Here is a 25,132-nt window from a genome sequence, read left to right as displayed (position 1 = left end):
TACGTGGGAATGACTTGCTTGTGTCGAGTGTGCTTTTACTTAAAGTTTTTTCCCGTCCCCAAATAGCACGTTGCACATGTTGAGGAAATTATAAGTGTGCTGCATTCGTTGCATAGCTGCACGTTAGCTAGATGGAGTGTGACATGGTTGCTGGTGCTGGGGTGTAGGTGATAAAGGCGTAAGCAGAGAATACAAGCTGTCAGAACTGTAAGGCAGAATTAATTTCTTTTTAGGGATTTCCTAGTGACATCATTCATAATTATATTGCTTAATCCTCTAATCTGCTGTAGTGCCTTCAGTTCACATTGGGCCAAATCCACCAAGTCCTGAGATGATTTCTGTTCCCACCCACCTGACCGAACCATTGGGAGTTTTGCTTGTGTGAGCCACTGATTTAAGGGGAACGGCCCAATTACTTTAAATAGGATTTAAAAGCAAAGTCAGTCAGGATCGTGCCCCAGCTTTGCACTGTTCTCCAGTGAGAGCAGATGTGTTGATGGTTAATTTTTACTTCAGAAAGAAATGCTATTTCCAGCCTCTTGTTCCACTGAAGAGAGACAGCGTAAAATACTAGATGCAAGTGTGGTTGATATGCCTGTGGTATCTTTCTGATAGACTGAGAGACCACAAGGGAAAAGGAAACTTGGTTATCATACCAAAGCTGCTGATTTGTTGTTTATTAATTATTAACCAGGCTTTTGAGTGCCTGCTGCAGCTCCAAGAGACAGCACAGGAGAAGGACTGGGTATTTAAAGCAGTGTGTGCTCTTGCTAAACAGTTGCTGTGACATTAGAAATAGTCTCTGGTTTTGAAAGCGTTTTAAAAGCTGGAAGGGGGCACACTGAAGTTGTCACACAAGATCCTTCACTGGCATAAATCGAAGCCTGTGGAGCTGTGGTGATCTATACATGTTGAGCCTTGGGTGTTCAGGCTGGAATAAACAGCTTTAATAGAGCAGTGGAGCTACTGTGATTTATGGGGGTGCCTATACTTGCTAGATGTGGTTTCTCTCCTCATCCTGTTGATGTCTGTGGCAGAGCTTTCACTGACTTTTATGGGGTCAGGATTTGTCTTACTGGACATAGTTTGTCCTTTGAGTTGAGCAAATTTTAGTCCCTACTTGACCTTCCTTCATATTAGTAGGTTTTTGCTGATCTGGATAGATCTAACCTCTTTCAAATGAGGAACAGCATCACCGTTCTTGGCAGGGACAGCAGATACTATCTTTTCTAATAGATAAGTTCACACAATTTACACTGTGCTGCTTTTCATCTGAATAAAAACCTTAGAAGAAAGAGTAAGTCCTCCTGTTTGTCTTCCAAATCAATCTTTGCTTTTATTTGTGCTTTTATTGTTTTGTTTTTGATTGTTTGGGTTTTTTTTCCCCCAGCAAGGCCTCTCCCTATATATATATATATATGTGTGTGTGTGTGTGTTTGTGTCTGTAGTTTGTAGGTTGCATCCCCTGCACTGGAAGAGTTGCTGTGGCTGGGAATCAAGAGGTAGATGAATTTTCTCCTGTTGCTCAGCTGGTCTGTCAGTGTGCACAGCATCAGTTGTGGTCCTTCAGGGCATGAGTGTATAGGGCAGGTGAAGTCAAAGATGGTACTAAAAGCCTGATGATGCTGCTGATCTGGGAAGTTTTTACTTTTGAAGAAGTTTATCTTGGTTTATGTTCTGTAATGTTAGTTTTCTACAAAAAGGCATTTATGCCCACATCCTTATAAAGGCATTATATGTGTATTCACTTGGATATGCCAGCACTCTTTGAGCTTTAGTCTGCCAAGTGCCTCTAGATCTTAATTATCATTGTAGGGTAAGGTTGCTAGAGACCTCCTAAAGTTGTCTTTTCAGTATTTTTTTACTACTCTGCTCCTTATGCAGTAGTATCCTCTGCATTAGCACAACACATTATTCCAACAAGTTTTAATACTTGAGTAAAGGAAAGGCAAAAGTGCTGTGGTACAGATGATTTATGCGTAGAATGCGTAACTTCTTGTTCATTCTGTACACCTCAGTAGTTTCTTTGAGCCTCTCCAAGAATAAAACTAGAATATTTGCTGCTTAACTGATCCAGAAGCACAGTCCTGGAATAACAAATGAATCAATTTAGATCCGAACATGAAGTCCACTCAGTGGCGGTCAGTCTGGATGTGCTTTACAGGTCATGTCCTTGCTCCGTGGAAGTTAGTGGGACTTTTACCATTGACTTCAGCTCTGTCAGGATTTCATTCTTGGAGCCTGTTAGTGAAAAATTTTATTAGGAAGGTGCTTGCATCTCACAGGAGATATTTGACCTGTATCTCAGGCACACATCTCATGCCACACTTATACTGTGTTGAGAGAGATGTGGTGGTCAGGCTGGTCTATTCCCATCATCATTCCTAGAGAAAGGAGATATGTTTAATGAACTTGGTGTGCCATAACCATCGAGTTGCCCTGAACTTTTGAACAGAACAACTTCAAACTTCTTGAGTGTGTGTGTGTGTCTTGTCAATCCCATGAGGTCCCTACTAGTTCAAGGAGTGCCCAGTCTTTTCCTGGGCATAAATCATTTCTAAATTTTAGGTTTAGATTTGTGCTCCTCCAGCAGGTGCTCCTGCTGGTTCAGGTGAATGAATGTCTGCTATTTGTCGGTAGGCTTTGGCACGCTGCATAGGCCGTGCTGAAATACGGAGGTGCGCTTCCAAAGAAAAATCAGTTCCATGAGTCACCCAGGGCTCTTGGATTACCGGGTGGCATCCTTTGCCCTGCTACTGTATTTCCCCCTGGGTCATTTTGACCAGTTGGGGAAACAGATTATGTTTAGACCAGGTTCTGTTAGTCGGAGCTAGGTCTGAAATGTGAGAAGAATTTTCAGTCCTCACGTCTCCCTGGAAATCGTGTAGCCAATAGGTGAATGCTGCAAATCTCTTTCATCTTTTTGCATAGGTGGTTATGCTTTTATTTATTTATTACTCTGTAGCCTTATGAAGATACTGGATTAATGTATCAGTTTCAGAATGTTTTAACTTGTGTGTAGCAAGATCTGTGGAAAGGAAATAGTTTAATTGAAAGAACTGGAAAAAAATATCTTCTCTTTTCTGCAGCAGAGGTGCTGTCGTATAAGTAATTACTGTATACAATGTGTGAGTGTGAAGGTACTAGAAATGTCTGCACTAGATACTCTCCTCCCTGCTTTTCATTACCTGATTTGAAATAAAAATTGATCTAAGGCTGTGTCTCTCTTTCTCTGTGCCTCCAACAGCTGTAGGATTTGGAATGGATCCTGACTTACAAATTGATGTAATCACAGAACTGGATCTTGTGAATACAACCCTTGGGGTGACACAAGTGTCGGGACTACACAACGCCAGCAAAGCATTTTTATTCCAAGGTAAGATGAGCATCCTCGTTTCTCTCATCTCACGTCTGCCTGCAAGAGCTCCTAAGAGCTTTGCTGCCTAACTGGTTCCCTGTACTGCTGGTCTTACTTAACTGTCGGTTAATTTCATTTTTATGTTTTGGAAATAGTCTTAGTTACTTTCCTGAAATACATATGGCATTTTTTTAGTGTGCTGTCAGGCACTTGAGGTTAGAGATCTTTAGGGAAGTTTGTTTGGGTAGGTTTTCAACACTCCCCAATATTTATTTGTAACTAAATACATCAAAGCAGTTCCAAGGCGCGGTTGTATTCCTGTGTATGATGTGATTGTATACATGCAGAGGCACAGCTGAAGCAGTGGAACTGTGACAAAGTATTTAATGTGTTGACACTGATTGGTAACATGTAGCAAGTCTTCCATCAGCTTTGTCAAAACTGTTAAAGTGAGAAAATTGAACAGTATTGCATTGAACTGTCCAAGCTGAGTACCAGGTACAGAACAAGTCACTTGGATTTCTTTTTTTTTTCATTCAGTATTCTAAGATAATGCTTGTGAAGTGTTTTAATTCTTTTATTTATATATATTTTTTAAAGTGAGTGAAATTCTGGATGAATTAACAAGTCTTACCAGGGATTTAAGTCCAGATTGTGACATGATGTCCTACGGGGTGGAAGCACTGATTTGTTACAATATGCTTGTTAGGCAAGAAAGACATTTATATCAGTTGAGATTAACATGCACATTAAAGCACAGTGAGGAACATTTTTATTGTGGAAACCTCCCATGTTTTTCCTTTACTGTGCTTTACTCTGTGTTGAAGTGTGCTTGGTAGTGGTTTTGGTATCTGTCCTCTGTAGCTGTTTTGAGAAGCAAATTACTACAATCTCATTTAGCTTTAGTTCTGGATCTGCAATGCTAACTGACTTTACTGTAAGTAATAAGAGAAGCAGGTCCATAATCTTAGTTTATTCTTTACCTGGCCAAGGCCAGTGTAGGAGCAAGAGCAGCGAGGCTTCTGGAGACCTTCTCAGAATTGGTTAGTTGTATTTCCAATCTTTTGTGCTACATTCAGTAGCATAGTTTTCACTTGTTCCCAGATTAATGTCCATTAATTTATACATTTAAAGATACAAATTGTTTTTCTTCCAATACCACAAATCCAGGTTTGTCCATTACGGACAAACAAATCCCTTAGAACCCTGCATTGGCTTAAGTGACTTAAAATATGTTAGTATTTCCAATTGCCGTTCTGTGCAGTTAGTCACAACCGCACTGATGAGCTGTGATGCTGAGTTTTCACATGCTGGTGGTCAGCGCTGCAGGGAGGAAGACCAAGATGTGCTTTTCAGCGCACTGATTGAAACCATTGATACTGAAAGGAGCTTTGAAAGGCTAATGGTGAAGGTGTTATGGATGTTCAGTTCTTTTTGCCTTGGGGGACCCCACCTATAGTTTACAAACTTGGAGAAGACGAGCGTTAAAAAGGTAGAGCTTGTGAAGTTCACACAAGTGGATAAATTGGAAGACGTTTGTGGGAAGCACTGAACAGAAATTCACTGTATGAAGTCGGTAAACAATTTGAAGTCTGTGATTAGTTATTTATTATTATTATTATTATTATTAATTATTTTAATTCCCACAATAGAAGTTGTTCTTGCAAATGTGCACAGGAATAGCCCTGTGCTTGGATATCACCTCTAGTATGAAACTTCTTGGAAGATGGCTTGGGAAAATTATTATCTTCAGTTAAGCTCATCAGCCCTTGGGCTGGGAGAGAACTGGAGACCTTCGGTCTATTACTCCATCCTGAGAAAGGTCTGCGATGGGTCTTTTGCTGCTGCTGTCTGATGGGATGGAAATCCAAGGCTGCTTTGTTGGCCGCTTCCCTTCTGGTTCGTATCTGTTACTTGTTAAATGTCAGCAGTGTGTCGGCAGCTGTACGAGTTTTACTAACAGAGGTGACTTACTTTCCAACTACAGTCTGGCTGTGTGCCAGGTCCTTTGGCTAGAACCAAGAGATAAAGCCTTGATTTTTATCCTGCCGTAGTGTAAAACCGATATAGAACTCGGGGCAATGAATGGGCAACTGCTATGTCTAACAGAGATTCAAGCAGCCAACATGATGCTCCCAGAGGAGAGAATAAACTGGAAGTTAGTGCTTAGTTTTAAAATAACTGTATCCTCTTGGACCAGCTCTTCTAGTTTTTGAGATAGGATCCTTTCAGCAAAGCTTTGCTTAGACGAGTTCTTACCATGAGTAGCTGATGCACGCTGTGCCTCGCTGGGCAGGGGCGGGAGGACCTTTGTCACCGTGCAGGCTCATTGCTGAGCATGGAGCCACCTTAGAAGACAGCTTCACTCCTGTGCCTTCACCACCAAGGACTTCCTAGTTTAGGAAATGATAAGAAGAGTTTGAGTTGGTGTTGGGTTTCATAGGGACAGTTTTGCCCGTGCCTTTGGCAGTGTCCTTACAGCAGCGTAACAGGGCTCTGCGCTTCCACAAAGGTTTCCCCGCGGATCGTTTTCTGTCTTGTAAGATGTATTTATGGCTTTACTAGAGCTGTTCAAACTGCGAGTGTTCCTTTGTGTGCCTCTGGAAGTCTACATGTTTGAGGTAGAGAAATGGTAATTTTTCCCCAACTCAGACAGTTATGTGTGCTGCTGTAGTGAAAAAATGGATTGTTTTTCCTAAGTGAAATTCTTTTTCTCTTTGAAATGGAAAGGTTTTTAAATTTTGGGCATTATTTTGGTTGCATTTAGAGACAAAAAAAAGGAAGGAGCGAGGTGATGGGAAGTTATGCACAAAATAAACTGTTATTTTTAATTAGATTTTTGATCAGTGATGTTAACTCTCCTATAGTAAATGGCATACTATTTGTTACAAAGTTTCTGGGGAATGAGGTCATGATTTGATTTATCCCAGAGAAAATGTAGAAGGACTCTTTTTCCCTGAAGAGGTAGCAATTTCAGTCCAATACAACCTCAGTGAAGCCAGTTACGTATTCTGATTTTATAATGATATTGGTAGCAAGAGCTGAAACTCAGATTTCTGTGAGCAGTGGCTTTACAGGCAAAGAAACAAATTCAACTCAGTTGTGTGACTCAATTGTGTGACAGTATGATAGAACCAAAGTGGGAATTGAGAGATGTGGGTTGCCTTTGGGTGAGCAAATCTGCTCCTAATTCAGAAAAGCATAGAAACCTATAATTAAGTGTTGTTATCTGAGTGGTCCTGTTGGGCATGGACTTCGATTATTAGAACATTTCAGCTGGATTTTTGATTGATCAGTTTTATTATTTGTGTGTTTCTGTTCCATTCTCTCTGAAACGGAGATGAGGGAACCCAAAAAGCGGCATAAACACTGAGAGTGTGAATTAGATGACATGTAGACATCTAACTCACAATTCTGCAAACAGCCTGACTCTCCAGATTCCTAACATTATGGTGTCTTAATTACTTACCTTTTATTTACTTATACAAACGAGAGCGGGGTAAATAGGCTTTGCGTCCAGATGGGTTGTTTTAGAGGGCGAGTGGATTCTTGACTAGAGTGCTCTTGGGGAACGGGGCATCCACGATCCTGGTGTCTGATCCCACATCTCCTTTCCTTCAACCAAGAGACCAAAGAATTCAAGGAAACAGTTCTGAGGCCAGGTAGGTGATTTAATTCAGAGAAGTGTATTGAAAATATTGATCATCTGCCTAATGTATTACAATAACATCTTAACCAACGTTGCGTGAAAGACATCTGTAAATGGAATCTTACAAACATGACAAAATTATACTGAAATTCCTAGAATGGGTTTATAATACAAACTTGTAGTACATTAAGAAACACTGAGCCATGTCTCGCTTAGTGGAGCTCAGTCCTGTTCCTTTTCAGATAGCAGGGAAGCAGGGCTTATTTTGGCCATGTAAGTGGAAAGCTCAGCAGGATCTTGAGTTCTGTGGCAGAGAAAGGCTTTCTCTATAATTAAGGCAAGAGGAGGTGCTTAACTGGTTGTCTTGTTTTTAACTACACTGAGCCCAAAGTTTAGCCTAGCTGTTACATTATCTGATTACCTTAACCAGTCTGACGTTTATTCTGTGCTCAGTTCTCATTGGGGAAGTAAAAATTTATACCTTTTACAACCTGTCAGCCATGCCCATTTCTTTTTAATTCTTCTTCTCTCAAAATCTCTTTTGAACTAACAGAGGCTCGAAGCCTTTACTTATAAAGCAGTTCCCCAATAAGTTTATTAATGCTTTGCTGCTGCTTTTCCTAGCAATCTGGCAGTATTTTTCAGCTTAATCTTTAAATTAGGAATGGCTTTTTATAATGGATAGCATGCAGGAAAATAAACCAGCAAGTACTTTTAAAAGTCAACCTATATGTAGTCCCTTCTTCCTTGACTGTTCCTTTACTTGCATTAAGCTACCACTGGATTTATAAGTGAAACTCCTGCCCCACAGCACAGAGTTTGGTCCTTCTTCCCACTTCGTACCAGTGACTGCCGAGTTCTTTTCTGCACAGTCGTAGCTCCAACATGAAAGGTGAAAGAATAATGAGTATCTGCACAGAGAAAGGCGATGATTTTGTGAGAAAAGAGTGATTCTTGTTGAGTTTCTGAAACAAAAGGACTGTCCTGCTTCAGGGCAGGAGAGAGCAAAGCTGCAGTCCCAAGGGAGGTAGAGGTGCCTCCCAGCAGACTCATTTGAGCTTATAGATGATGGTGTTGGTGTTTCCTCTCAGTGTGTTATGGATCCTGATTTTTTTTGTTTTCTTAGACGCCTTCCTCCTTGACTTGCTAATTCCTCGCTTACGGAGTAGAGGTGTTTCCAGATCCCACTCTAGGAATCCAAGTCCTAAAAGCCAGCTTTTGCGGTACAAAGTCTAAGGGGTTTGTTGTTGTTGTCAGGACTGGCCACATACCCTTTATATCAGGAATTTTAAGTGCACTTCTTCTGGGATGGTCTTCAGGATACACTTTTACACCCCGGCTGTGGGGCAGCAGCTCAGCACCGAGGTGCGCTCGGTAAATTCAAAGGTGAGTTGGCCACTGCCTTCGTGAACATCTTCTCACCCGAGTCTTGGTGACCTGCGTGCAACAGCTGAGGTTTTAATCTACTACAAGTGTTAAAGCTCAGTGTAATGTGTGGGGTGTGCGAGCCGCAGAGCCGAACTCAAGGCAGCAGATAAGGGCTGGAGGAGGATACTTGCAATTACTCTTCCTGGGGTGGACAGCAGGGAGGTCTGCGGTGAGTAGCGGAGATAAACTTTAATTTTTAGAGTTCCAGGCATCGGTCCCTCTTAACATGAGATAATGCAATGAGAGTTGTTGCCTTCTGTGTGATCTCTCCTGGTATGTTTATAGCAAATGTTAAGTATAAGCAGTATTGTTTTTACAGAGCAGAAGTCTCACCGTAGCAGAAAAATTAGGAAGGCGCAACATGGGTGGCTGGAAATCTTTGTACTAGCTTTAGCTGTTGTAAAAGAGGGTAGCTGTAGTACATTTTCCATGCCCTATGGTATCCGAATACCCCGTTTTAGTGGGAGGTTTAGGGGTGACAGTGGTGCAGAACCTCTGGGCACACCTGGGTGCTGGTGTTCCGCTCCAACATGCCCTTGGCAAAGCAGGCGATGACCCTTATGCTCTTGGAAATCAAAGGAATATTTATTTCTTTTTAAATGTATTTTTTACTAAATATTGCCCACCACCCTCCTGTGCTCTCAGCTGAGCGCCTGCACAGCTGCTCACTTGTTTTTCCAGCCTGATTAGTTTATTTTTCCCTTTTAAAAGATGCTTTTCCTGAGGTGTCACCATCTCCCACCTCTCCTCACAGAGGTGCCAAACAGGTGTCTCTTCATGGAAACTCTGCAGGCTCCTCAAACTTGTGAACTTTATTATTATTATTATTATTATTTTTAAAGAGAGTTTTTTTCCCTATTACCTGCCGTGTGGTGCAGGTCTGCGCCAGTTTCCACAAGGGTGGGCTAAATTTGGGGTTTTGCCCCATGTTGCCTATGGGCCACCAGTGAAATATCTGTGATGTGTGCTAATTTTTAACAAATGTTTTTGGAGGATGCAACCTGGATAATGCGCTTTTTTCGTTAGTGATTTAGAACCTTATTTTTGCTGTGCTCGGGTGGCTCATCTGTGAAGTTGAGGTACTAGTGCCCTTTCCTCTACCAACAGTGGTGTGAAAAGAATTCATTAATTTTTGTAGAGGTCTCAGATACCGTTCTGGAATAATTAACTTGGTTGTGGTCTGTTCTGTTTTCAGAGAAGGATTTGAATAGGGCAGATCTGCTGTTCAGGGTGAGCCTTGAACAATAAAAATAAAGCAAAAGTTCAGATCCTTGTTTGTTAAATAGGTATTTTTTTGCTCCTTGTTCTTTACTTTGTGCACCAAGTGAGACAGGGGCCCTTTGGAAAGCTGGTGTAAGAAAGATGTTGGAACCTGGAGGGTCGAGCAAGGTTTTCCTGTGAGATTTTAACCATAACATCTGTCTAGCTGCTTTTTTTTTCTTTTAATATAGCTAATGTTTTAATGTGTTTTATATAAATATTTTTATATGTTTTGTATATATGTTTTTTTTGCAATGAAATCATTAGGCTAAGTGTGGCGTGTTGTGGGTATTTTTGTTTGTTTATTTCATTTGTAAACCTGACCATTTTCAGACCAGAGGAATGATCTGGAGATGGAATACAATGAGCTAGGAGGGGATGAGTGAGATGAATAATCTCCAGTGGGGGAAATTAAAGATCACTTGAGACATAATTATTGAACAATGCTTTGAGGCTCTAAAGATACATAAACTACTGTTAACTTTGTCGGTTCCCAGAAGTAGGTTTTAAAACACTCCTATATACCCATCCAGTGCTGGCTGTTTCCACTCCTGTTTAATATTTGACTTATGTTGGAAACCCGTCTAGGAGTAAAATTTATCCAGCGTATTGATATGAAGGTATAACTTGTAAATCCTTGCGGAGCTTCTTGCTGCATATACTTTTGTTAAAACACCACTACTCCACCCAAAGTATAGACTAAAATAGAAATGTAGTCATATTAAATGACAGTGACCGATTTCTACTTTTCTTTCTTTCTTTTTTCTTTCCATCATGAATGTTGACATGCAGCCTTCTGTTACTTGACATTTTTTGGGTTTTCCATCATGTCTGTAATGATGAGGAAAGGATTCTGAGCACACATTGCTTCTGTCCTTGGCAGTTATTTTTGCTTTCCTGGGAGACAATAATTGTGCTGCTTGTCTGTCTTCATTGCCAGGGTGGTAAGTACAGAGGGGAAGAGGGATAAGCACTTCAGTATTCCTGTAGTATGCTGAAAGCCTCGAATGCTTTTGGCAACCTGTTGACAAAGTTCTGTAATGAAGATAAGCAGAAATAAAATAAAAGGTCTCTGCTCTTCAGTGGGCAGAGGGGGATGCAGAAATTAGTTTCTGATACTGCCAGTAAGCATAGCTTGCTTCCAAACCGCGTGAGCATCTTGGTCTTACAATGAAAGTAAATCAATTTAGATAAAAAAAATAACAGTTTGAGTTTCTTGTATCTTCATCAGAACAGAAAGACAACAAGAATTGTCTTTTTCCTGCAAAGGATTTTGGCTAACTGGTACTCTTAAGTCGTATCATACTGCATGTAATCAGGTGTTATTAGCTGCTTCTTCAGTAAACGACTATTGAACTGGAGTAAGAATATAATTCTATAATATCTTATCAAATAGCACATGGGCTGGTCAGCGTTTTGGCGAAGAAGAATCAGTACTTGAGTTGTGGTGCCTTGAGGTGAGTCCCTGCACAGCGCTGAGCATCTCTTGGTGCAGAATCCTGCCCAAGTTCAGGTCAAATCCCCGCGCCTGGCCCTGCGGGTCTGGGTCACTGGACAGATTTTGGGGCAAAAGAGAGCAGAATCGGAGCGTTACTTGGTGCTTCTGAGTTAAAACTGCTTGAAACACAGTGGGACGGAAAAGCAACGCTGGAGAATTGAGTTCTCACTATAGGCAATGAATCAAAGCGGCCCATTATGGTTGGTTTTGACCCCAAGAGGGATCTCTTAATTTTCAAAACAATTTTAGTAGAAATGTGTTAATATCCAGTTGATAAGAATATTTACATTCATCCTACTTGATTATATTACTTCTAAACAGAGCCACATCTTCTGTCTGAAAAGTGGTGTTATTTGAAACTACTATGACACAAATTTAAACATGTACAATGATTTTTTTTTAAGATTTTGTACCTTTAGAAAGTACACAAAGGCAGATATAATCAGACCCAATACAAGAGCCAGGCATGGACCGTTTCCTGTGGTGAAAAACCCCGCTGGCTTGAACTACCTATCAAGAATAAAAATTAGATGCTACTTGAGGCCTCAACCCACTTCTGTGCCAAATTCTAGATTAATCTTGCTACCTGCAGTGTGGGTGTATAAATGACATGAGGGGGACATTTTTTTCTCTTATTTTTCATTTTTGCCACATAAATGGTGTGAAGTAATCATGTCACGCTGTGCTGGTTCATGGCGTTGTATCATGTGATTGCCTTTGCTTCTGTGGCCTTTTCAGTGATACAAAACGCAGAACATTGGATTTTTTTTTTTTAATAAAATGGACAAAAATATTATTATTGGCACCTGATGTCCACTAAACCATTCATCTAAATCAGTAGTTACGTAGGTTGCATACCTGCTAAAAGAGCAAAGTTGGTTCTGTAATTCTGACAACAGGGATCTGTGAATCACTATTTTGGAGCAGTAAATAGTGTAGCACTGGTGTTTTGGCTTCCTAAAAGATCTTTTATTGCAATCTGTCCCATGTCCTCCCTCCTCGTGTGATAACATTTCTTACATAGTTACAGCTGAGTTTCCCGTTGGTCCTTTGTGCTATAAATAGGAAAAAATACTATAGGATCTCTGCAGCTGCACGGATTATTTTACCGAGTGTGTCCTCCCCTTGCACACACGGGTGACTCCTCCCTCCGAAGTCCAGTTTTCCATTTGGCATCAGTGGGAACAGGCACCTCCTACAGTGGACAAGTTTGTGTTCTAAAGCTTAGTTCTGTGTTGTGCCCCGTCTTTCTCCTTTTCATTTTAATTTATCTTTTGTAAACTGGAAGGCAGCAAAGAGGCTCTGAGAGCGCATGTATAAAACTAGATCTCGGAGGTTAAATACTCATTGCTTCTGTGATGAAATACTGTCTACAGATGGCGTTCAGACCTGCCTCTGCTTCTCTCTTTTTGCTTTGGCTCATCATGCATAACAATGTTGAAATTTCAAAGCCTATTCTTGGGGACTGGGGAAAATAACAAAGCCAAGATGTGTGGGAGGAGAAGTGGGGTTTGTGTGTGTGTGTGTCGTGATTTTTCTTGGTCTGCGGAGGTCTTAACGGATGTTCATCATGCTGCTTGGGAAATGAACCAGCACAGCCTTAAAACATGATATTTGCAGAATGATTTGGTAAATGCCAATGATTTGCAAGCCTTACGTACTGCGCTTTACCTCAAGTCTTCCTTTTAAGGGAATCTACTGAGAAGTTGTGGTAGGAGGACCCTGTGCAGTATTAGTTACAGTCATCGTATTAGGGCAATGCTGGAAGTTTATGTTTACTTCATTGTAATTAATTATGAAGCCAGAACAAAATTAAAGTTCTTTTTTGTAATATCATTGCCCACACATTTAAAAGTCACGGTCCTCTGTGTTAGCCTTTTGTTCTCTGATGCTGGCAGTGCTTTTAATGTTTTTGATGTCTAGCGAGTACCAGCTTTGAGATTGGATATTCTCCCTTTCCAGCTTTATGCCATCCTAATTGTTTCAAAATGTAGTCATTAAAAAAAAAAGTCAACATTATTGCTGGTGTTATTGCTAATGGCAAGAAATGTAAAAAAGGGGGACACATGTGGCAGTTCTATTTAAATAAAAGCTTATTTTCAGAAACAAAGGCTTATGGAGCAAAAGGGAGCGCTTAGTACCCCAAGCACGTTTGCTGTTACGGATGAACCCACAGCAATGGATGCTATCAAAGTTGTCATATTTTATTCATGAGTTGTGGTATGCTTGGGTGAAATAAGAAAAGCAATGCTCCAAATCATAATTATGGTGTAAAAAGATAAACCAGTTATTATTGTGACATTTTTGAAAATTCTTAAATCCCTCAAATAATTTGTATAAAACTTGCAGGGAATGACTAAGTATGTTAGTTGTATTTATAATTCTTTGTTGGGGGGTTGTGTGGAACACTTCACAAACAGAATTTATACATATTTTGGGAGAATATATAAATGTGTGCTTATGTGTGTTCCAAGAAACAAAGACAACTAGAATATTGAATATAAACATAATTGTAAAGAGGCTGACAGCAGAAATTATACTTCAGTAGAGAAGGGCTTTGACAAATGTATTACGCCTCGTGTTATTATCATGCAGTTAATAAATAAAACAGACACTCAGGATTTAATTTGCTTTAGCAATAACATGGAAGTGATTTTTTTCTAAGGGAAAGAAAACAGAAGGGAGAATTAGTTCATGAAACACATTTGTTTAATGCTTCTACAAATTATATGCAGAGAATAAAGAGAAAACATAAGATTTTTAGTAATAAATGAGCTAAATGCTTTAAAAGTAATTAAAAAACTATTTAGTGTCAAGTCATTGGGAGTTTTTGAACCAGGAGAGCACTTCAGCACATGCTTGCTTTGAACTTTACGGCTAATTTCTTTTCCTTTAGTTGGATTATTCATGTGATAAAAGGCTTTACTGGACTGGAAATTAAAACCTTTGTGTAGGTGTAGCCAGGTCTGTTTGCTGCCATAAGTAGCATTAGGCATTGTAACCTCTCTCTGCAAGTGACAAACCTGAGTCAGAGGTTTCTGTGTTGCTGAAACTTTCCTGTTAATGAACTATTTAAAGCTAGTATTTTGATTTACGTGTTTAAGAATACAGGTTTTCACCAGGGAGGCAAATTCTGATTTCTGTGTGGCCTTGCTGAAGTTAGACTGGGATTTTCAACAGAGTCAAAATAATTTAGGCGCTCAGCTTCTCTCCTGCTTCAGCGGGATCTTGTACTTATAATTGCTTTGAAAATCCAGGTTATGGGTTACTTGTTAACAGTATCTGTCATATTCATGTTAAACTTAGGAATACCGAAGCACTTCAGAAGTACTTGGTATTACTATTTACTTTTAATACTGTTGCCATAAAGTATGAGCAGCATTTATTATTACGTGTGAAAAGGAAGAGTGCCAAATGACAAATCAGAATTATTACATATTCCTTAAAAATGCAAATGAATCAGTCTCTGCATGCTCTATTGAAAAAGCTTAAATTTTGTTTCTAGATTACGAACACGCTCAGGGTTATAGTGGGAGGAAATAAATCCAAACTACAATTAGTAGTTATTTGTGAAACTTGGCTTCTATATCTCATTTTTGGTTGTAGATGCTACTCACCTTCTGGTGCCATCTTAAGCTTCTTTTAAACAAATGTGTCTGAAGAACATGTTTTGTCAAGTTCAGTATATATACTTTTTAAAGTAACTTCTAATTTTGTGGGTATGTGACTGTGAGCATACCTGAAAATGTGTTGTAGAAGGGGAGGAAAAATTTGCTTAGCTTCTTTTTGCATGAAACCAGAACAGAAGCAGTATTTTTGGGTGGCTCATTATTTTGCACAACATTAGTGTTTAATATACTCTTAAAATAGATCCCTGAAGTGGACAGTACTCCTGCAAAAATGGACAACATGTCAGTAACAATTCTTAGCCATTACTGCTATTTCCCAAAGTTACATACATCACCACTGGCTGTGTTTAAACATGACAGTGTTGCTGGTGGTGTCCATATTCTTTCTGTTAAAATGTTATTGTTTTCCAAATTTGCAAATAGCAATCTTTAACATTATAGTCACAGTGATGCGATACTTTATCCAGTAGAGATAAACAGTGGAAAAGATGTTATAATCAGTGACTCCTGAACTAATTAACTAACAACACATGTAATTTGATTAACTTGCATAATTTAAGGGCGGATTATGTGATTTTAGTGGTAGTGTAACTTCAGGAGGGTTTCTAGCAGGCATTTAATTTAAGGGGTCAACCGTTTGTAAGTAGTCTTGATGTCAGCACGAGTCCCTTGAGGAAACAACAGAGCCTACTTGAGCCTGAGCTCGGTAGCCCCTTAAAATGTTTGAAACAAATTAAAGAGGCTGCCTTGAGTGACAGGCGATGTGTGGCCTCAGCAAGGTGAGCACCGGAGTTCTCAGCAGGGCTCTTGTTGCAAAGCCATTTGGCTTCCTCTGGTTTTGCTCCATCATGGCCAAGTGGTTTGGAGACGGTGTCAGTCCCGGAGATGTGTGTGTGCCCAGACCTGCTGCTCATCCTTCTGCTGCTGGAGAGGTGACTCCAGCGCTTTCTGTGGCCATTCTGTCCATTTGGGTGGAAAAGACAAGTAAGGTCCTTGGAGGTATAAAGCCCATATGCAGCACAAGAGGGGCAGTTTCTCAATGTAAGCTTTGTTAGTTCTGGCACTGTGCTTTCCCTGTCACCTAGGGCATATTTTGCCAGCCGGGGCTTGAGAAATGTAGGTGGCCACCTTCTCTCTTGGCACGTATTCATTTCCATGTCTTGTGCAATATCTGCTGCTCTGTTTGTTCCAGAATACTCAATTTCCATGGTTCAGTTTGAAATGCTGATAGAGCAAACAAAGGACTTAGGCTCTCTGACAACTACTTAATTAACAGGAGTGTGGTCATTCTAGCTAGTGCTCAAGTTGGGCCAATTTTCAAGAAGTGAAGAGTCCGACATTAATCCACTAAATCAACTAAATTATTGGTTGGGGAGAAACTGTGATTTGATAAGTAGTCTCTGTTTGATTTCTTTAATGACTCAAAATTCTGCTGTCCCTGGTATCTGGAGTTTCAGGATTGGGTTTGCAATATCTTCCCGAAAGGAATGAAATATATATACAATTTTAAATGCTAGATTAATTTTGTTAGGAGAGCCCTAGTTGTAAATTAGTTTACAAATGTGTATATCAAAATGACAGCAATAGATGAACACTATTGCCAGGGTAGTTTTGCATCATGCAAAAGGAGAGTTTGCTACGAGTTACTCTATTTTTTCCACCTTCTCTAGCAGAACTGCTTTTGCTGTATAGTCATGGGAACTTACCTTTGTAACATTAGCTATTCACCCTGGTAATTGCTCCATCCTCTAATTTAATGAAAACCCATTAAACCGAAACAATAATTAAAATGAGACATCATCTCTGTAGGAGGTTTGCATATTAAAATCACCAAGCATTTCACTGCAGATGGATCTTATTCTTAAGAAACAGTGTTTGAAGCAACATGTAAAAAGTGATTTATAATGAATAGTCATAATTTAGAAAGCTGTGCTGTTGAGCATGATTTCCCACTGTTTATTACTGACTGTGAGTGGAGCTAGCAAGGCAAAAGCGTTTACAATGCCTTTTTGTATCAGTGAGAACACCTAGCAGCAGAGATGTGCTGCTGAGAATACATCGTGCCTTCTTTAGTCTTCCCTAGTAGCACAGTCTTAAAGAGAAGGACTTCTTGGCAGTGAAATGACAGGAGAAGACCCCTGTAGCTGGTGTCAACATCTTTCTATGAAACCTGGGATGTGTTTGTGAGTTGTGTGCACTGAGGAGTGGTTTTAGAGGAGCAGGAAGGAACGGGCATCAGTCAGTGGTAGTGTTTGAGGTTGTTAGGATTTTTTTTGACTGGTTCTTTGTGGGACCAATGTGTGGAAAGGAGCTGGTGCACTAGATCCCACTTGGACTCAGAGGCTTTGATGAAGCACCTGCCTTCAGTGAGCAGAAGGGTTTGGTGACGCTGTCATGTGTTTTCATCCCGAGCAACTTTTAGAAACTGTCTACACTGAGAGTTGCTAGTTTTTGATCCTCCTTCCACTCTTGGTTTCATATATGGAAAGCTGATGACTTAAAGTAGGGCACTACGGTTGCTGTGTGTTTTGTGTTTGTGTTTTTTTTTTTTTTTTTAATAGAGATTTCAGTTTTATTGCTTTTTGCCCATAGCAAGGTAAAAACCAATATGCCGCAATATTCTGTTCTTTAATTGCTGTAGCTGAAATCCAGATTCCCTGTTGTTGCCAGGTTAATTTCTACTTACTTGTCCAGAGTGACTGTGCAAAGGTTCTCCTGAAACCAACAGCTTTAAAATGATTGAAGGTACCAATAAAGCAATGTGTTCTGCAGTATGTCCCCTACCAAATTAAGGAAGTAAAAGGAAAAGGTATTCAAGCAGGCTAGTGAATGATGAAACATATCTGTTGCTTTAGAAAACATAAGTTGATTTAGAAGTGAATCTTTTTCTCTAATGGAAGCATCTATTAAAGAATAACAATTTTGCAGACAAATTGGAATTCAGTTTGTAAGAAGTGGTGCACGTTTTTCATGGCTTAAAGTTCCACCCCAAATTGTCATGTACTTCCCCTTGGACCACCGCTTGTTGACATTATCACCAAAGTAAGTTTGGCAAGAATTTTGCCTATTTTCCTAGTGTAATTATTTTCTTTCTCTAATTCGCTTTGTCTGCTTCTGCATTATGATAATTTTCTTACACTGTTTCTAAAGGAGCTGATGCCAGATTCTCCCTTTCTCTTATTTTGGGCCTCTCGTATGTTCTGGGCTACAAGTGGCAAAAGCCTGAGGTTTTAATTTTCTCACATGGGACAAGGGAGCCAGGACAAGGCAAGGTGGTGTCCCTGAGAACAGGGGAGATGGTGTTGAACAGGGCAATGTGGGATGGCAGGGGCTACATGGGCTTGTGTTAAGGAAGTTTCTTTGCTCTGGGTATCCCAAAACAGAGGGTCAGACATGAATTCCAGAAGTTCCTCTAAAAGAAAGAATTCACTTGTTAGGCACAGTCTGGAGAGTAGCTCAAGCTGGGTGCCTTCAGAAGAGGGACCCTAAATAAAGAAAACTCTGGGGAGTTATACCCTTGCAGTCCAAGGTTCCCACCCCTTGTGTGTCAGTTTGGGCCGATTGTAGAATTAGAGTCTGGATCCCTTAATTTTCATCAGTTGGGCCTTTTCTTATCTCTGTGGGTAGTTTGTCTTTCACTGACCAGATGGGTTGTCAGTTTGAGTCCTCCAGTTGCACCTGCAGCTGGGAAAAAAAAAAGACGACATTGTCAATAACCAAAACATTCTTCCTATTTCTCATCTGCTTTGGATGCACCATTCTGTTCCTTTCCTTTCCTTATCTCTAGGGATGCAGCTCGTATTGACTATCAAAAGCTTCCTTCTAGGCAGAAAGTTTGGAAGTTCACAGTTTGTGACCTAAGCGAACTTAGTTACTGATGCTAAGTGAATTATGCTCAACAAGTTCTATATGAGCAGCTTCTGAGCAAGCTCTGTAAGAAACAGTATACCAAATAGTTCAACAAGCTAAGGCAATCTGTATTTCCTAACAGTTTGCGTGTCCTGACAAACTGCACCATTGCTTTGTGTTTGGCATTTCTTCCTTGGACCTACAGCTTAAAAAAGGGATTCAAATAAAGCAACAAATGTGCTCTCCCTTTGACATAGATGTGTCTTCTGCTTCTCTGTTTTGCTGAAGAAAGTTGCCTTTACTTGATGCTCTGGCATGATTTGTATCTGTTGTACTTTCAAATAACTGTGTATGCTTGGTTTTTTTTGCTTGTTTTATTTTAGAAACACTCTGGTATGTTTAAAAAAAAACCCCTCCAGACAGTCAATATTTCAAATTAAGATAATATAATCACATAGAAGGGCATATGAAAGTCACATCTATGTATGTTTATTTATTTATTTTGCTGAGATTGCATTATCATTCAAGCATGAAGTGATGTTTCACTGAAGATTACTGTATAAACCCATATTGTTCTATATTATGTAGGAAATATGGCATTTCATTATGAGCAGACAGTTATTTTTATAGAGAGCATAAAAAGTATTTTCCCTTTCAGGCACCTGTGGTGAGGGGGTGTATGTATACTCAATTTTTCTTTTTTTTGAAGTGTGAAAATCAACCTGAAAATAGAAAGCTCTTATTCTAAATGGATTGTACTCCCAGTTCATTTGTATGGTACTTTCTGCAGAAATCGAGCAGAACACAAACAGCTGACATAGCCAGCGATGGCGCAGCATTGAGATGCACTGCCAGAGATGTGGGGGGCTGTCCTATGGGGCGGGGGATCTGCGGTGATGCAGCACTGGCTGGACCGTGTCCTCAGTGGAGCCTTATGTGGCTCCTTCCCGGAATTTGGACCCCGGGTTGTGAGCCCAGGGTTGCATTCAGCACCCCAAGAGGTTTTTCATCTCCATAATGCCACGTCGTGTTCCCCCAGATGCTTATGGGCATCTCTGTGCTCCTCACTTGGAGTTCCTTCAGAGGCTTTTGGGTTGTGTTTGCCATCTCACCATGGAATTACTGGGAAATTCCCCTTGTTGTAGTTACTGAGGTGGAGTTATGAAGAACAGCATTTCCATAGACAGTTTTGCATCTACAGGTATATTTTTCTAGTGGTAGAGGGTGTTCTAGGCACTGGTGATGAGTAGACCTACTCCAAATAAATAGCACCATACTTAGAAGTGCGTTAATTTTTAAAAACTTAGTCATATAACTTTCTTTGTCTGAATTATACTAGACTAATGTTGCAAAGCAGTACAGAGATACCGTTTGTTATCTATTAATTTGGACTCAAGATTCTGGAATTTCCGAACTTTGGATCTTATCGATTCTAATCAACAGAGAATGAATATAAGGTGTGTGTGTGGTTTGGTGTATTCATGACTATGGAGATGTGGCAGGGTATAGCACAATATTTTCAAGTATGTTTCTGCCTGAAGTAGTCAGTGCATTGATTATTCATTCATGATTCTGACCAAGAAGTCCCATATTTTTGTATAAAATTCAGTGGATAGGTGGCGGGATGTGGCTTTATATCTGGGTTCCCCTATAATGAGCAAATGTCAGACTTTGCAAGGCTTGACTGAAGTTTTAACATGTATGTTCCACTGCCTATGATTTCAAGTGAAAGAGTTTCTGAAGGCTTCGACAAGTCATATTTTATTTCTGGCAATTGTGAAACCTTTAAGGATGTCCTGCTTTTGTTAAAAACAAGACCAGTTCTCTTTTAGTGATTTTTCTTTCAGCTAAGTTCTTCTAGGTGGCTGTACTTTTCTGACCTTTAGCCTGCATATTTTTCCTAGGATGCTGTACTTGGTGCTGATAAGAGACCAATGGAATACTGAAGAAGCTCATGTTTAGATTTATTACTATGGTAGCCAAGAAAGACTGATAAGTTTTCCCATGATCCGTTGGGAGAGGGGTGTGTTTGAGGAGGGGTGGATGGAACAGGTGTCGAGGGTTTAGATTACGGGGTGACAATAAAACCCTGGCAGATGTATTGTTAACCTCCTGTCCCCCCCACTTCCCCCTTTTGCCCCTCCCTTTCCCCCTTCCCACTAAGGACAGGCGATCAGGAGGAAAAGAAGGACAGAGAGAAAAGAGTTGGAAAAATTAACAATGTTTTACTAATGCTACTGATAAGAATAGAGAAAATAATACAAAATATACAAAACCAATCTTGAAAGTCTCAGCAACTGCAGAGCCGGCACCCAAAGTCCTGGATTAGACTCTGCAACCAAGCAGAGCTGGATTCAGTCTGTCACTAGGGCTCAGTTCGCAGGGATGACTCACAAGGTCCTCTCCTCATGTCAGCCATGAGGAAAAGGGAAAAGGAAAAGGGACGAGATCCTCGTGATCTCCCACTTTTATATGAAGTATTCATGTGAATGGAATGTTATACACAGCTGGTCAGTTTCTTGGTCACTGGTTTCTCGTTGCCCCTCTCGCGAGATGTCCATCCATGCTTATCAATAAGTTTGCATTCCATTGCTAGGTTCACCAAAACATGTGTCTGGTTCTCCAGGAAAATGCAGTTAATATGAAGGCTTTAGCTGACAGGCAAATTCACTAAAAGAGAAACTTGTTTTTAACAAAACCAGGACAACAGGTGACTAGAACTGACCAACTGAGGATCAACTGAGTATCCCATCTCATAACTGTCATACCCCCTATATAAGAGGGTGATCATGAGGGTAGTCTCTTTTTAGCCCCTCTGCTTACAATACTCACGGAAAGCCAAAGAGTTTGGGTTCCAGTCTCCTTCCTTATAACGTGGAAGGAATCGGCTTAATTATTCTAATTGTTTGTATCGCAGCACAGTAGCAGGTACCTGCATCCCGCAGCCAGTTTCCGGTTTGCTGTGAAGTGCCGCCCGTGACTTCCGGGGGCAGCCATCTCCACACAGCCAGCTCTGCTGCTGGAGTGACGCCAGCTCCGCGTCGAGCACTCGAGATTGGATTTGTATGTTTTGTATACATTCTCTATTTATTAGTAGTATTAGTAAAACCCTTTAAAACCTTCCAGCTTGAAGTCTAAGTCTCTCTTCCTTCTCCCTTCTCTTTGCTATCATCTTTCCAACCTGAGGAAAGAAGTGGCGGGAAGTGGGTAACAGGGAGCGTCTGCCACAGTTTATTGCCGCCTTGCCTTAAACTGTGACAAAGGAGAAAAAATTCTAAGATACTAAGGTTCTTAAACTTCAGAACAAGAATAATTATCTTCAACTATCAACTCTGGGACATTTTATCTCTGAGTCCTACTTGTACCTTGGAAGTTAGTACCGGTGGATTGTCTCTCTGTATAGACAGCAAACTGGATATCGGAGAACTTACTGGTGTATGGGACACATAGTTTTGTGGCTCCTGCATCAGCTTTTTTTTAAAGGAACTAGGTAATATTTATGACCAGCAATAACACTTTCTGGGTGAAGAGAATGATGCAGATAATGGAATTCTGTAGATAAAAACAAAATCCAGTTTTCTGTGCTGGATTGTCTCTTCCGCTATTCCCCTTTCCGATGGCAGTGGAAATGATTTGTGTTCTTTATCTTCTGCCATGATAAAAAGTGGCATTGGACAGACAAATAGTTTGTTGTTGTAAAGTGGGCATTATATTTATGTATTGGGTGAATTTAAACCCCTGGCAAAGATTTTTCAGTGATTAGTGATTTTTTTGATGTCTAATTTGCAGTACTTTTCAGAGGTGAGCTCTTCCAAGTGCAATTGTGTTATGGATTCTGAGTGTGTAGTCTCATTTGAAGGGCTGTAAGCTGCACAGAAAAAACGGAGACACCCAATTACAAAACATGCTTGAGTACTTTTTCCTTGGAGTTTGGTTTCAGTCCATGGCATTCCCTCAGTAGCTGCATTTCTGTGTTTCAGGTTGTTTTTCAAGCCAGTCTCTCCTCTTTCTGTCTGCAAAGCCTCATTTAATGACACAATGGTGTTTTTTCTTCCTGCAGTGAGATTCTGAATTGTAAATCTCATCACTCCTTTGTGTGTTACAGTGTTCGTGCTGGGCCAGATTCTCAGGATTCAGTAGAATTATATGTTTTTTTACCAGCTGAGAATTTGTGCCGGCATTTTTGGCTTCAAAGTAAACCTTTCGAAAGGAAGCGCCCCGGGTTCCTAATTGGTTGTGACATCCAGGAATCACAAGTGGCACAGGTCTTGCAGATGTGTGACAAAGGCCCAGCATGAGAGACATGGCAAGGGGTGGGAAGGTGAAATGCCGTGATTTCTCCGTTTTGTTGTTAATCATCTTTCAGAGTGGTGATGTATTGCAAATAAAAGGATGAGATAAAAATGAATGTGTTGGGAGGCAGCACATTTGAATCGTAGAAGATCAAATATAAGGCGGCGATGCTGCCGCTTGGACATCAGCAGGATTAGCGAGACTGAAATATTCCTGGATCTGCCTGGTCAGACTGGAGTTTAATAAATATTGTATGAGCTGTCACACTTTGCTTGTTTAAACTGAGAAAATCCCAAAACGATAGTGGATTGTAAGCATGTCTTGTATTTATTTCTCGGCCAGAAGCGCAGCTGTATAGCATTATTAGCAATAATACATCTCTGCCTTACGCTGTGCGAGGACAGGTTTCCTCTGATGTATGATGGAGAGGTGGTAGCGGAGTCAGTGGTAAAAACTGCAACTGGAGCTCAGTGAATTGTGTTGGGAGAGGCAGTGCCTGAGATTTTGCAGAATTTAGGAGTCTATTTATCTAACTGCAGCACACCTTATTTACAGCAACTTAATCTGCTCGCAGCAGACACAAATGGCTCAGCATCCCGTTAAGAATTCTGTCAGAAAATCAGTCGTTGACCAGTTGTGAACTTGTCAAAGTGACGAGTGGGCATGCTGACAGAGATGGCATTTGGGTTTTGTCATGGAGCAAGTACAGTGGTAAAGCATGGTAGATGGCTCTCAAAAATGAAAAATACCTATGGGAAAATGAAAAATGTAATCTGAATATTTCTGATTTAGCATTTATGCTGCACTATTTATTTTTTCTTTATTATTATTATTATTTATTTTTTTTTTTTTAATTCCTAGATATAGAAAGAGAAATCCATGCAGCGCCCCATGTGAGTGAGAAGCTAATTCAGCTCTTCCGGAATAAAAGTGAATTCACGTTTCTGGCCACCCTGCAACAGAAGGCATCGACGTCTGGAGTTATACTGTCCATCCGAGAATTAGAGCACAGGTAAGAGGAAATTGCAGCAGTAATAACGTAAAAGATACTGAGCGCTCAGTGGTCCATTTTGACATTGTGCTCAAATGGTAGATGTACAACCTGACATAGAAGGTGAAATCTTTCTTCATAGCTTGCAATTTGCTGCATTTTGCTCGTTGTTTTTTGTTACAGGAAGAATGCACTATTTACGTGTTCTGTCTGTAAGATAAATTAACTTAAATGGAAAGATCAAAACCAATGTAGTATTGACACAATGCACTTTGGAAGTTACAAACCTTGTAATGCAATTTCCCTTACTAGTTTATCGGATGCACTTTGGAGTTTACTTTTTCATAAAAGTTAAGCTTACGTGTTTCCTGCTTTGCTATGTTATATAACATTTTAAAATAATGTTTTCTTTTTTGAGGTTCAGCAATTAAGTTATTAAGCAATTAAGCTACTTGCGCTTCCGTATGTTGATGTGTATCTTTTCTTCCTGGCATAAATACAGTATATTCTTATTTCATGTGTTGGTTTTTTTTTTGCTTTTTATTGCCAGTGTAGGAGGGAAAAAAGAGGTTCCTTTGATTATCTATTATAGTGGTAGGCATCATTTATTTAAAAAAAATAAAGTACCTTGTATTGTGGCCCATAATACAACTCCAATGATGTTTTGATGTTTCAAAGCGTGCTTCGCTTCAAATAGTCTCCTACTTCTAACATTGTGAATGCTTTTTTTCATGATTTCTTAGGACTCGAGGGACCTGTGTGTCTAGTCTGTCTTTCTGTTTTAATGCAAGTAATAGGTTGTTCTTTGGTTGCTCCTATTTCAAATTTAATATTAGTCATTCTGCAGTGTTTCTTTTAGGAAAAAAAATCCTATTGGTACTTAGTTTTGTTAACCGTGTGCATGATACACAACTGTTAGCCCAATTTTTTGCCTTTTGTTGAGAAGGTATATGAAGAAGGCAGTGGCCTTATTATGACCAAATCGTCAGTGATGGCTCTTGCCAGCACAAGAGCAGGGATATCGGGACACGGATAGCTAAGGGGAGGGCTCTGCCACTTCCTTACTCTATCATCGTACTTCTCTGTCGCCTCTACTTTCTTATTGGTCTCTAACTTTATTAGTTCTTTCCTTTTTCCAGGTCATTGTCTCAATATATAAGACTATTGTTTTGTATTA

General features: G+C 40.1%; 1 protein-coding gene across 1 annotated transcript in view; it reads left to right on the top strand.

Annotated features, from left to right (window-relative positions):
• Positions 1-3,260: 3,260 nt before the first annotated feature.
• Positions 3,261-25,132, top strand: part of NELL1 (neural EGFL like 1) — a 266,466-nt gene continuing 244,594 nt past the window's right edge. The window contains exons 1-2 of the mRNA XM_082058496.1: positions 3,261-3,376; positions 23,826-23,976. Of these exons, the coding sequence (XP_081914622.1) occupies positions 3,262-3,376; positions 23,826-23,976 (266 nt within the window). The 5' untranslated portion in view covers position 3,261. The remainder of the gene's footprint in view (positions 3,377-23,825; positions 23,977-25,132) is intronic.

Source organism: Streptopelia decaocto (genome assembly GCF_964273445.1).
Source record: "Streptopelia decaocto genome assembly, chromosome: 7".
NCBI lineage: Eukaryota > Metazoa > Chordata > Aves > Columbiformes > Columbidae > Streptopelia > Streptopelia decaocto.
Note: the sequence above shows the minus strand (reverse complement) of the source record. Positions and strands in the feature narration are given on the sequence as shown.